We start from the raw sequence: 12,841 nt of genomic DNA, 5'->3' as shown, positions 1-12,841 counted from the left end.
CGCTACCGCTTGAGCCACATCCCCAGCCCCTTTTTTTTCTTATATATAGAATGAGGATTGAACTCACTTTCTCCCAAGCACTAGGCAAGCACTCTTCCATTGAGCCACAACCCCAGTTCCTGTCCTCTGTATTCTTAGCCTTATGTCAGTTTATCAGTGTTGCTCATGTTTATAAAGAAGTTGATTTTGTAGACTGTGGATTTCCTGATTGTGGTTTCATCAACACCTTCTGTTACCTTCCTGTTGTTAATTTAGGTTTACATTACTCCTCTTTCTCTTGTTTTTTGAAGTGGTAGTTTCAATGATTGCTCTTAGCTCTTCTTTTCTGAAATGTTCATTGGATGACTTAGATATCAATACAGCACCACCTCTGGTATTCTCTATGAATTTCCTATAATGGACTTTTACATTTTTTTCCTTCAAAATGGTCACCTTTTCTCTTGAGTCACCTCTTAGTCCTGTGTCTGTTTAGAGTCTTTTGTTTCATGTCCTTTTCCCTGGAGGCTTTTTAGCTTCTTCTCATCTTATTTTTGTTTTAGCTCTCATGTTCTTTGAGCATACATTTGATTTCAGTGGTGGCACACTTGTAGGGTGTGGTTTTTGTCTTGTGGAGAGTTGCTGTGACCCTGAGACTTCAGTGTGCTTTCTATTTGCTTGAAAGCCCATGAAGCCCTCCTGCCTGCATCATTGTCCTCACAGAGTTGGGCTGATGTCTCTGAGTGTAATTGAGTATGGTTCTATGTCAGTGGCAAGAACATTTTCCTTTTGCCTGCTCCATCACTGTGCTGACATCATAGCATGCATACAGATGTCCATGGTGGCCTGTTTCACACCCAGACTGTGTGGAATAGTTCAGAAATCTGGGCTCCAAACTTGTTGCTTTACCACACTCTGGAAGAGCTCCTGCCTTAGGTTTGTTTGCACCACCATTGCTACAGGCAAGATGAATCTCTTTCACAACAGACAACCACTGCCAATGTGGCCCAACCTTGTTCAAAATGTCCTTGAGCAGAACATTGGTATGTGTCTCATGACTATACATTATGGTAGTGAACTGTACATTCATTGTTCTCATGAGACTTAGAAAAGTAGTGCCTGCTGGTTATTAAGAAGATTGTTTTGAGTGTTATAAAACTTTTTAAGGCTGTTGTTTGGACAAGTTGATATTTTTGGGTCATTGAGTTATTTCTAACACGTGCCATCTTTCACTTACCCCATACTGGTTTGACAGTAACCACAGGAAATTATAAAATTGTTGTGTTTATTAATAAATAAATTAAATTAATCAAATAGAGAATACGTGTTTATTTTGGTCACTTAATAGTAAGCTAATTGACTAAATTTTTTCTGTAGTAAAGCACCTGCAAAATTCTAGTTGTTCTCAGTGTAATCACAAAGGATGAGCTAAATCTCCAGTTAACACATTGGGACAACCTGTGTGAAAGGTTGTCTAAATGTTGTCTATGAAGGAATCTCCTTAGTGACCCCATGCCCAGAGGATGTGGGTGGGGGCTGGTTCTAGGCATTTCTTTATGTATGGAACAATAGATTTTCAGAGGAACAAGACATAAGTAAATTCCATCTTACCTATATTAACCTTGTAGGTACAGGGAACCACTATAGTTGGCATAATGTCTGTCAAATGGTTAGTTTCATGATTCCTGCAATTTTCTACACATCACCTTTCTTTTCTAAAGATAAGTACTATGGGAAGTGATTATATTAGCTGTGTACCACACAGAACGTTTGTAGGACATGTAATAAAAGTGCAATCAATAAACAAGTTAGGAGTGATCTGGGAGCCTGTATTACTTCGTGTGAACTCACCAAAGGAAGGGTATAAATCACTATGATGTTTGCCTTCTGAGTAGCCAATTTCTAGTGTTGGAATGGCTGTAAGAAATTGAGTGCAGTAAGACTTGATGGACCAATCTGTGGAATTAATCAAGAGACCAGGGAATCATGTGAACATCATGTATGTTGAGTATAGATTTCTCATGCTGTCAATCTCTCCTGGCCTCCACTATTCATTTGGTCGGATATTTTAGATCTCAGTGACCTTTGAGGATGTGGCTGTAAACTTCACCCAGGAGGAGTGGGCTTTTCTGGATCCTTCCCAGAAGAACCTTTACAGAGATGTAATGCTGGAAGTCCTCAGAAACCTGGCTTCTATAGGTAATAATGATGTTTTTTAAATTAATCAAATAGAGAACTCATGTTTATTTTGGTCATTTATGTAGAAGGTGAAAAGAGAATCTGTTGGTGAATTATTGCAGCATAAATGGCATCTATGATTTGGCAAAGCATTGTTAGCTCCTAAATATTCATAAAGATTGTTCTGTCCTCTCATTTTAGGAGACAAGTGTGAAGACAAGATCACTGAAGACCATATTGAGAACTCTGGGAGCAATCTAAGGTAACTGTACTCACAAGAGAAATTCATGAGGGAATATGAGAACTGTCAGATAATATTTAGAGCAAACCAACTGAAAAGGTATGTGTAATATGAAATGTATTTATTCTTATGTTTTTTACCAGAAATATATACTTAGCTGTAACAAATATACAGTCTTTTCAAAGTATCTAACATGCAAAAAGTACTATGAAACTGCATATGTGAATATCACTATTTGGATGTGCAAAAGACTTCATATGTCCTTCATTCCTTCATAGGCACATCACATCTCACTCTGGACACAAATACAACAAGCATGAAGAATGTGAAGAGAAGCCATGTGAATTTAAACAATATAAGAGATCTCTGGTTTCTCTCAGAAGTGTTTACACACAAATGTTAATACAAACTGGAGATGGACCATATGAAATTGTAGTATGTGGGAAAGTCTTCAGTTGTTCCAGTGACATTAAAAGACATGAAGATATTCATACTGGCTCGAAACTTGATGAATGTCAACAATGTCTTGAAGCCATTTCTTCTCTCCCAGGTGTACAAAGACACATGAGAACACACAGTGGAGGTAAAATTTTTCAATGTGAGATATGTGGGAAAGCCTTTCATTTCTCCTCTTTATTTAGAAGACATGAAAGAAATCATTCTGGAGAGAAACTCTATGAATGTAAACAATGTGTTAAAACCTGTATTTCACACACAAGTCTTCAAAGGCACAAGATCACACACACAGGGAATGCACATTTCAAATGTAAGGTATGTCGGAAAGACTTTGCTTATCCCAGTTTACTTAGAATACATCAGAGAACACATACTGGAGAGAAGCCCTATGAATGTAGGCACTGTGGAAAAGCCTTTTCTACATCCAGTTACCTTCAGATTCATGTAAGAATGCATAGTGGAGAGAAGCCCTATGAATGTAAACAGTGTGGAAAAGCCTTTGCTACATCCCATCAGCTTTATAAACATGGAAGAATACATACCAGAGAAAAGTCCTATAAATGTCAACATTGTGGAAAAGCCTTCACTACTGCCTATTCCCTTAAGGTACATGAACGAACTCATACTGGAGAGAAGCCCTATGAATGTAAGCAGTGTGGGAAAGCCTTCAATCAGTCATCTCACCTTCACTCACATGAAAAAACTCATACTGGAGAGAAGCCCTATGAATGTAAGCAGTGTGGCAAAGCCTTTGCTATGTCCAGTAACCTTCAGATTCATGGAAGAGTACATACTGGAGAGAAGCCCTATGGATGTAAGCAGTGTGGCAAAGCCTTTGCTAGATCCAGTGACCTTCACTCACATGAAAGAACTCATACAGGAGAGAAGCCCTATGAATGTAAGCAGTGTGGCAAAGCCTTTACTAGATCCGTTGACCTTCACTCACATGAAAGAACTCATACGGGAGAGAAGCCCTATGAATGTAAGCAGTGTGGCAAAGCCTTTACTAGATCCAGAGAACTTCACATTCATGGAAGATTGCATACTGGAGAGAAGCCCTATGGATGTAAGCAGTGTGGCAAAGCTTTTGCTAGATCCGGTGACCTTCACAAACATGAAAGAACTCATACTGGAGAGAAGCCCTATGAATGTAAGCAGTGTGGCAAAGCCTTTGCTAGTTTCAACAGTCTTCAGATTCATGGAAGAATGCATACTGGAGAGAAGCCCTATGAGTGTACGCAGTGTGGAAAAGGCTTCACTCAGTCCTCTGGCCTTCGGTCACATGAAAAAATTCACACTAGAGAAAAACCCTATGAATGTCAGCAGTGTGGAAAAGCCTTTGCTAGATCCAGTGACCTTCACAGACATGAAAGAACACATACTGAAGAGAAGCCCTATGAATGTAACCAGTGTGGAAAAGCTTTTTCAAGTTCCTATAGCCTTCACAGACATGGAAGAACACATATTGGAGAGAAGCCCTATGATTGTGAATGTAAGCAGTGTGGCAAAGCCTTTGCTACATCCAGTGATCTTCAAAGACATGGAAGAACACATACTGGAGAGAAGCTCTATAATTGTAAGCAATGTGGAAAAGCCTTTGTTACATCTGCTCAGCTTTGCTTACATGAAGTAACACTTCATGCAAAGAGATTGGTTTCACTTATTAACGTGTAGTAAGTTTTCTGTAAAAAAATTCTTTGAATGTGATATGTGGGAAATCAGTATTTCTTGTCACATTCAAAGAGAAGAAAGTTCTCACATGTCCAAATCAATGAATCAATCTCTCTCTATATCTATCTATAAATTGTACTGGGGTTTTAGTCTGAGGATCCTCTCTCACTGAGCCACATCCATTTTACTTTTTATTTTGAGACAGGGACTTGTGGAATTTCTTGGTGTCTTCAAGTTGTTGAGTCTGGTTTCACATTTGTGATCCTTCTGACTCAGCTCCCCGAGACCCTGGGATTAAGGGCTTACACCACCACATATAAATGAATAATGATTTAAATTTAAACAGTTTGGAAAATCATTCCATTTTCCCTGGTGCCTTCAAAGCCATTTCACTCACACTGGGACAAAAACCCTCAGAATGTGGAGGATTGGATACATCCTGTCAGCTTCCCGTCTCAGCCCTGCTTTCCTTCTCCTATATGAAAATACTCATGGAGAGAAACCCCGAGAATGTGAGAAATGTGGGAAGTCTTCAAAATTTTCCACTTTTTTCTAAGGACTGGGAAGATTCTTCTTGAAAGATTCATGTCAAAATGAATAAATTTTATGCAATTAAGAAATATAAAGGGCTCAGGTGTTTTAGTTGTGTCTCGTTGTATGAAAGGACTCACATTGTAGAAAATCCTGTGGATAAGCCATGTGGGGCAATATTCAGCTTTCACGGGTTACTCCAAAGACACAAAAGGATTCACATCAGGGAAAACTAAACAATGTGGTAAGAGTTTCATCTTTCCAGTTTCTTTTTGAGTATCATGGGAGAACCTGCTCTGAAGAAAAGCCTTGTATATAGAAATGTGGTGAGACCTTCAGTTGTTACAGTTTGTTTTAAACTTACTCATCAAACTTGAGGGAATTTTTTACTTTATTTTATTTTACTTGTCTTGGTACCAGGGATTCAGCTCAGAGACACTTAACCATTGAGCCACATCTCAGATCTTTTTAATTTTATTCCAAATATTTAGACATGGTGTCACTGAATTGCTTATATCCTCACTATGTTGCAGAGGTTGACTTTGAATCTGTGATTCCCTACCTCAGCCTGCTTTTCCAGTGGAATTACAGTCATGCAACTCCTTCAGCAAAAAAACTATTTTTTTTTTTTTAGAAAACCACTGTAGGTTTGTAAAAAGGGTGTGGAATTTCATTTCTTTTTTGTCTATTCAGAGGTAATGAGAATGCACCCTGGAGTGGATGTAGGAATTTTGTCAGCATGAAGATGTGAAAGCAACATGTTTCTCCCAGTTAAATATCTCTTCTTGTTAGATTTAATTTTTCTCTCTATATTTGTTGATCTGTAGTCAACTCTCCCATATGATGACATAATCTTATATTTACTCTGTGTGTGTGTGTATGCATGTGCAAAATCTAGTGTGTAGTATGATTTTGTACATAGAAGTATGTTATAGAATAGTACACAAGATTTGTAGTTAAAATGTATTAACCTGTATTTTCAGCTTTTTAATTTTATTTTTTTTTTAGAGTTTTCATCTCTCTTCTTCTCTTGAGTTCAATTTCTCTCATATTGCCCATTTTTTCCACTAAAGACCTTAGCAAACAAATGATATTTTATGACTCTGGTCTCATAATTTAAAAAAACTTTTTCTAGGTTTATGAATAATATGATATTTTCTGTCTCCTCATATATCTTATGACTTTTATATATGTTGTGAAAAAGTTAAAAAATGTGAGAAGTTCTAAATATAATTTCCTGGGTCATAGAATTGAGGGCAAAAGAAAATAGATATTACTATTATAATAATCATCATCATCACCACCACCATCATATCTGAAGTGCATAAGCCCTGATCCAATCCCTACCCCTTTTTATTTATTTATTTGTTGTTGTTAATTTTAAATTTTGATTGAAGTATTTTTTAAATTCTTTCCAAGGGCCTCAGTATGTTTGTGAGGCTGGGTTTGAACTTGTGATTCTCATTCTATAGCCACTGGGATTACAGACGTGCTATCATCCCTGGCTCCTGAATGTTTCTTGAAACTTTGATGTAAATCAATATATGCCTGGTTTTTGTAGAGTTTCCATGTCTTAATTGATTCAGATGCAGGAATTCCTTTTTAATGTGTTTATGTATACTAATGCCCTTAAAGCTCTAAGATTCTAGAATGATTCTGAGCATCACAAAGACATTAATATTTTTTATTTTTTAAAATTTGTTTTTAAAATTTATTTTTTAGTTTTCGGCAGACACACTTGTTTGTATGTGGTGCTGAGGATCGAACCTGGGCCGCACGCATGCCAGGCGAGCGTGCTACCACTTGAGCCACATCCCCAGCCCCTCACAAAGACATTAATTCACAGCTTATACCCCAAATTTTTATATTTCCAGTTGGACTAAACTGAAGTCCATTTTGAAAAATTTTATTTTAGATCATTTTTGTTGAAAGGAGGGTGGGAGAATTATTTTAATATTTCAGGGAAAAAACTATTCATTTGTATTAAGATCTTATGATAAAATAAAATGTAAGTAATCAATATGAGTATTACAGAATTTTTTTTTAACAAACATTTTTTGTTCCCTCTGTGCACCAGACACCAGATAATCAACGTCGCAGAGTCACAGAGACTATGGAACATGCCCTGGTGCTCATGTGAGTGTTATCTAAAGCACCAAGTGAAACTACAAAAGCAAACACCTGAGAGGACTGAGTTGTGCCACCCACACATGCACACTCATACCCACGTGCACACTCATGTAAAAGATCAAGTCACCCTTTTCTCTACATATTCTCCCTAGTGCAGTTTTTTCATACTCTCTGTGTAATGCAACTATTGATTTCTTTGACTTTTCTCACAACATTGCTGCCCACTATTTTTTTTTCTCAAAAATCAATTATTACGTCATAACTTCTCAACTTATTCTTTTGTGTCTTTCTAAAGTTTGCTTACACATTGTATATGTGAGTTGAGGACTATGCCCTCCAGCATTCTTTACAGATTGGCTAAATATCTCTTTTTTCCTCCTTTGCTCCCTTCTTTTCTTCAGATTTCACCCAGGAGTTCACTACTGAGCTTCCCCCTAGCTCTTTTATTGTTATTTTTTCAGATGGGGTGATGCTGGCCTCAAACTTGTGGTCACCCTGCCTCAGCCTCCTAGCAGCTGGGACCATAGAGATGTGCCCTTTTGTGACCTGCAACTGGCCTCTTCCTTTTCCTTGGTGCCTTATTGTCCTGTTGATGACTCTGGGACCACCACTCTGTCACTCGTGTTTCTTCTAAGTCTCATGTGTTGTGTTGTATGTAGGCACATTAAAGGGCATTATAAAAGTTGTCATTTGTATGTATTGTTAGGAGAGGCATCTTCTCATTCCCTGGTACCAGGAACCCAATCTTGCCTTGTGCCTGCTAGACAGGTGCTCTAGCAGTGAGCACTCCCCTAGCTCAGGTGGTGAGTTTGCTGCTGCTGTGTGTGTGGACCCACTGATGACCACGTCAGTAGATGCAGCGCTGCAGGTTTTCCTCCATGTTTTCATCTGGTCCCTTTCTTCTTAAAGATCTTTAACAGCAGGGAATTTTAACCACTGACATCCAATTTAGCTTTATAACCATGATTAATACTTAGGTGGAACATGCTGGAAAATCCAGGCTGGACTTCTCTCTGTGTTCAGGGATCCTCACTAGCCCTGTGGACTTCAAATGGGTCATGACTGCTGGTAAGGAAGCTCTAAAGTGTCTGTGATGATTTTCTTCATACACAGCATGAAAAACTAGGTAAGAAGGGCCCCAGTTGAATGTCCTAATGTATTGGTGCCCGCTTCTGCACCTAAGAACCTTAAATAAGCTTCTCCAGAGACCCTCACCATAATGTTCTTTAAAACAAATATCAGAAAAAAGTTTTGCAAAGAACTCAATATGCGTTAGAATGAAGATGTAATTATATGACTTCTTCTTTTCTAGTAAAGCTTGGAAGACGTGAATAATCTCAAAAATGATTAAAAATTCACTATCTTGAACAACCAAAAAAAATGTATGTAGACTCCTACAAAAAATGAATAAACCTCCCCCCTCCCCCCCCCCTGGGTGTAAAGATAATAAAATTCCAACATCAAGGTACAGAAAATTTTAGGTGATACCCTTCTGAGCCCTGTTGTCAATGAGTCTGCTCCCTGAGTCTTCCCCAGGCATCCAGCCTCATACACCCCACATCACTAATAGACCCTCAAATGGCAAAAAAAATTTCACATGGTAGCCCAGAATTTTTCTTTTAACATTAACAGCAGGGTCTCTGATGGGATTCTGGAGCACTAGTTTCAAGGCTCCCAGACACTTTAGAGCTTCCTTACCAGCAGTCATGACCCATTTGAAGTCCACAGTGGGTGTAGCACCCTGGAGGTGGTCAGCCTTCATGAAGGCAATACCCCTCTTGACCCTATGGCCAGTACATTTCCAGGATCCAGCTTTCCAGTGCTTGCTCTGTACTGCAAGGGGTTTGCATGTTTATATAAACTTCTGGGTGTTCTTGCTGTGCTATGCTGGGGTCATTGTGCCCAAGAGGCCTGGACACTGCTGGTCCTGGGGTCTATTAATGACTGTGGAGCAGGAGGCACTTGCATGGATGCCCATTTACTCCTGGGTCTGATGAACATCCTGGGCCAGCACCACCCAGTCGTGCCTGGATCTGCTCTTCACTGTCGCCTTCTTCCCTGCACTGCCTGAGCTCAGAGTCCCCTCAGTTCTCCACACTCACATTCCTCTTTTCTGATGGCCTTGGTGGGCACCAGGAAACATACCCCCTCTTAGCCTCGTGGGCTCCTTCCAGACCCCTCTCTGCACAAGTCAGCATGGTGTATGCCGCATGTTTGGCATCTCATTCTGTTGTGGGGTCTTGGTACACTGGGCCCCAGGGTCAACCTGGTGTGTGCTGCAGGGTGGGCAACTCCCCCTGTCCTGTGGAACCCTGGTATACTTTGCCTGTACCCTGGGTACCCTGTCAGGAGGAGAGGGCTCCAGCAAAAAACCTGGGTTCTGATCTGCTGTGATACTGTGATTTAAGGACCTCCATTGACCTGTCCTGTGCCCACCCTAGGGAAGACTCTGCAGGGCACCATGGATGTATTATGCTCCCTAAATCATGCCCAGAGGGAGAACTGTGTTTGTGTTATTTGTGACTGGCTGTGATTTCTAACTTGTTTTTACTTGTAGTCTGAGGTAAACACAAATTCATTCAGCCAAAAGTGAGTTGACCACATGGGAAAAGGGGTTGGGACAGAATTTTTTTTTTCTTGGAGAGCATATTTCTTGATATTGTAAGTGCTGCTGGGATTGAGACTGCATGATTTGGAGGGAGTATAAGAAAAACAAAGCAAATGAAAACATTGTGACATGGGCTTCTGAAAAAGTACTTTCAGCTGCTTCAATAGATAAAAATGAAAGTGGACCATTGATCTCAATTTGATGTAATTTTACATAAGTAAAAAGATCCTCCCATTATTGAAACATTCATGATAGTTAAGGCTGCTTCCTTGTGAAGTGCAGACTCTGTTTTTATTAATATAACATTATAGATAGGTGTTAGAAGACTGGAACACAGGTAATAAAGCAGATGCTGTGGTGGCTTTTTTGACACCCAAGAAAGCATATCTGATTTATGTGTCATTCATTATCTCTCTTCCTTCTCTTTTTCCAAAATTTTAAATCAGAATAATTATGTCCATCTCATGGTAGGTGAGTCATTGACAGTCCTACAGAAAATAAAAATGATAGATATTATTGTAGTATTATTTGGTTGTAAAGAGTGTTTTTACTTGCTAATAACTAAGTTACTGAAACATCATGATACATGAGGTTATCAATCTGATCTTTTCTCATGTTGATTTGAAATTATATTTAAAAAATAATTTACTTTTCTCAATTTTTTTTCTTTCAGTAATTATCAAAATTCATGCCATCATTAAATATCAATTGCTTCATAAATACTCAGAATTTTACCGAAATTATTTTACAATACAATTGTCCATCCAAATTTGAAATAACTGAAGTTCATTTAAAAGTTTTGGCTTTATTTTTCAACAATTTTTAAGTGCATAATATTGTGCTATTAAGAGCATTCACATTGCCGTATGACCATCCCTGCCATGCATCTTCAGAGGTTTTTAATCTGTCCAAAGTAAAACTCATGAAACACTCTCTCCCCTTCACTTAGTCCCAGGGAACTTTCTCTCCAATTCCTGTTGCTAGTTCATGACTGACTTCTGTCATGAAGTATAATCTCTTCAGTGTTCATTTTTATTGTGGCCTTTGTTTCTGTGTACATTTTTGTCTCCACAGTTAGTTTATCATTGTGTATATGTATTACATTTTGTCATTCACCTCAGGATGGATGTGGCACACAGATAGCTGTTTTACCTTTATTTATTTTATTTATTATTCGTATTTGTGTGTGTGCGTGCATGTGTGTGTGTGTGTGTGTGTGTGTACACGCACCCCCACTGGTGAAAATACTGGATTATTTATTAAGTCAAGGATTATTGTTTTGAGGAATCACTGTACTGCTTAACACATTGGCATCACTATTTCAAATTTTCAAAAAACCCAGCAAAGCTTCAAGTTCTACACACATTTTGTCATTTTTTTTTGAATAAATTTTTTTCTTGGGGATGTGAAATGGCTTCTCATTGTGAATTTGATCCTCATTTCACTGATGAGTACGGGTGCAGGACATGTTTTAATGTGTTTATTATCCATTTGGATATCCTCTTTGGAGAAATTTAGTCTTCAAGTTCTTTTTTTTTTTTTAAGAGAGAGGTGAGAGAGACAGAGAGAATTTTTAATATTTACTTTTTAGTCTTTGGCGGAGCTTTTTAGTCTTTGGCGGACACAACATCTTTGTTTGTATGTGGTGCTGAGGATCAAACCCGGGCCGCACGCATGCCAGGCGAGCGTGCTACCGCTTGAGCCACATCCCCAGCCCATCTTCAAGTTCTTTGTTCATTTTCTAGTTGCTCTTTCTCATTCATATGGGTGCACATAATACCACTTGTGTGAATCTTAATGTTTCATGATGTGAGCTTTCCTCAAGTCTAGTGAACTTTGGCTCTAATATAATATATAAGCCTAAAAAGCACAGAATTATTGGTGGTACTTCTCAAAATTGTCCAATGATGAACTTCATCAAGACTGGAATCTTCTATACTCCTCTGATCTGCATATTCTTAGGATGACAGCTTCTCCTTCCACTTTGTTAAATGTCAGATCTTGTGTTCAAATTCATTTTTTGAAGAGTTCATAAAGCTATGAGTTTGGTGCATAAGCATCCCAGAAGCACAGAGACATACCACAAGTGCTGTTTGTGAAGAGCTTGGGCACAGCTGGGAAGCTGCAGTGAACATAGGAATAAATGTCAGATATGGAAATGACATTCTACTCAACTCTGGAGATTGGATGAAAACCAAAAAGAGACTGGGTGGAGGTGAACAGTGAAAATTCAGAGTGTGAATTTCTGTGACTTTGTATGTGAGGTCTTGGCAATAAGAATTCACTGTGAATTTTCGAACAAAAAAAAAAAAAAATGATGTACCCTGACTTAAGATATGCCGCACCTGGGAATGTTGTACAAAAAACATTAAAGAAGATTAAAAAAAAATTCTTACATAATAAAACAAAAAAATTTTGGAAGTAAGCTGTAAAAATAAATATAGAAGAAATAAATGATGCTGTGATGATTTTAAAACATTTTGTAATATGGACCCCTATTGGATGAATTTAAATGAATTTTCTATGCTTATATCCTGGAAAACTAATTCCTTATGCTAATTTGTAAATGCATTAGTGGATAAAGACATTCACATCCTACTGAAGTTGTAACAAATGTCATGGTTCACTAAATTTCCAAGTTCACCAAGGTGAACCCTAATAAAGCTCTGTGGCAGATTATGATCAAGTGTCCATTGATTTTATCTTGTTGGAATTGTTTCCATCACAGAGAGTTAGTCTTGTTGGGCACAGTGTCACACACTTATAACGCCAGTGGACCAGGAGGCTGAGGGAGGAGGATGACAAAGTTTTGCTCATCACCTTAGTGAGGCCTTAAACAACATAGCAAGACCCAGTGTCAAAATAAAAATTAAAAGGTCTGCAGATGTTGCTCAGTGGTTTTGCACCCCTGGGCTTAATCCCCAGTACCAAATAATAAAAATATAAAAATGGATTTAATCTTTCCTCTTCATTTGCATTGCTCTCATCTTTCTAATGGCTCTCACTGACAACCTGTCCATGATCCTTCTTACCCTCCTGGATGTCCTCCT

The 12,841-nt window shown here is 38.5% G+C and overlaps 1 protein-coding gene across 1 annotated transcript; it reads left to right on the top strand.

Moving 5' to 3' along the window:
• The first annotated feature begins 1,973 nt into the window (after positions 1-1,973).
• LOC143639909 (uncharacterized) lies at positions 1,974-4,525 on the top strand. The gene is given in 6 exon segments (XM_077107938.1): positions 1,974-2,175; positions 2,359-2,416; positions 2,674-2,777; positions 2,946-3,021; positions 3,190-3,278; positions 3,432-4,525. Coding segments are annotated over 6 exon segments (1,623 nt in total).
• Positions 4,526-12,841: the final 8,316 nt, after the last annotated feature.

Source organism: Callospermophilus lateralis, assembly GCF_048772815.1.
Source record: "Callospermophilus lateralis isolate mCalLat2 chromosome Y unlocalized genomic scaffold, mCalLat2.hap1 SUPER_Y_unloc_1, whole genome shotgun sequence".
NCBI classification, from domain to species: domain Eukaryota; kingdom Metazoa; phylum Chordata; class Mammalia; order Rodentia; family Sciuridae; genus Callospermophilus; species Callospermophilus lateralis.
The sequence above is the reverse complement of the archived record's forward strand: the minus strand, read 5'-3'. Positions and strand labels throughout refer to the sequence as shown.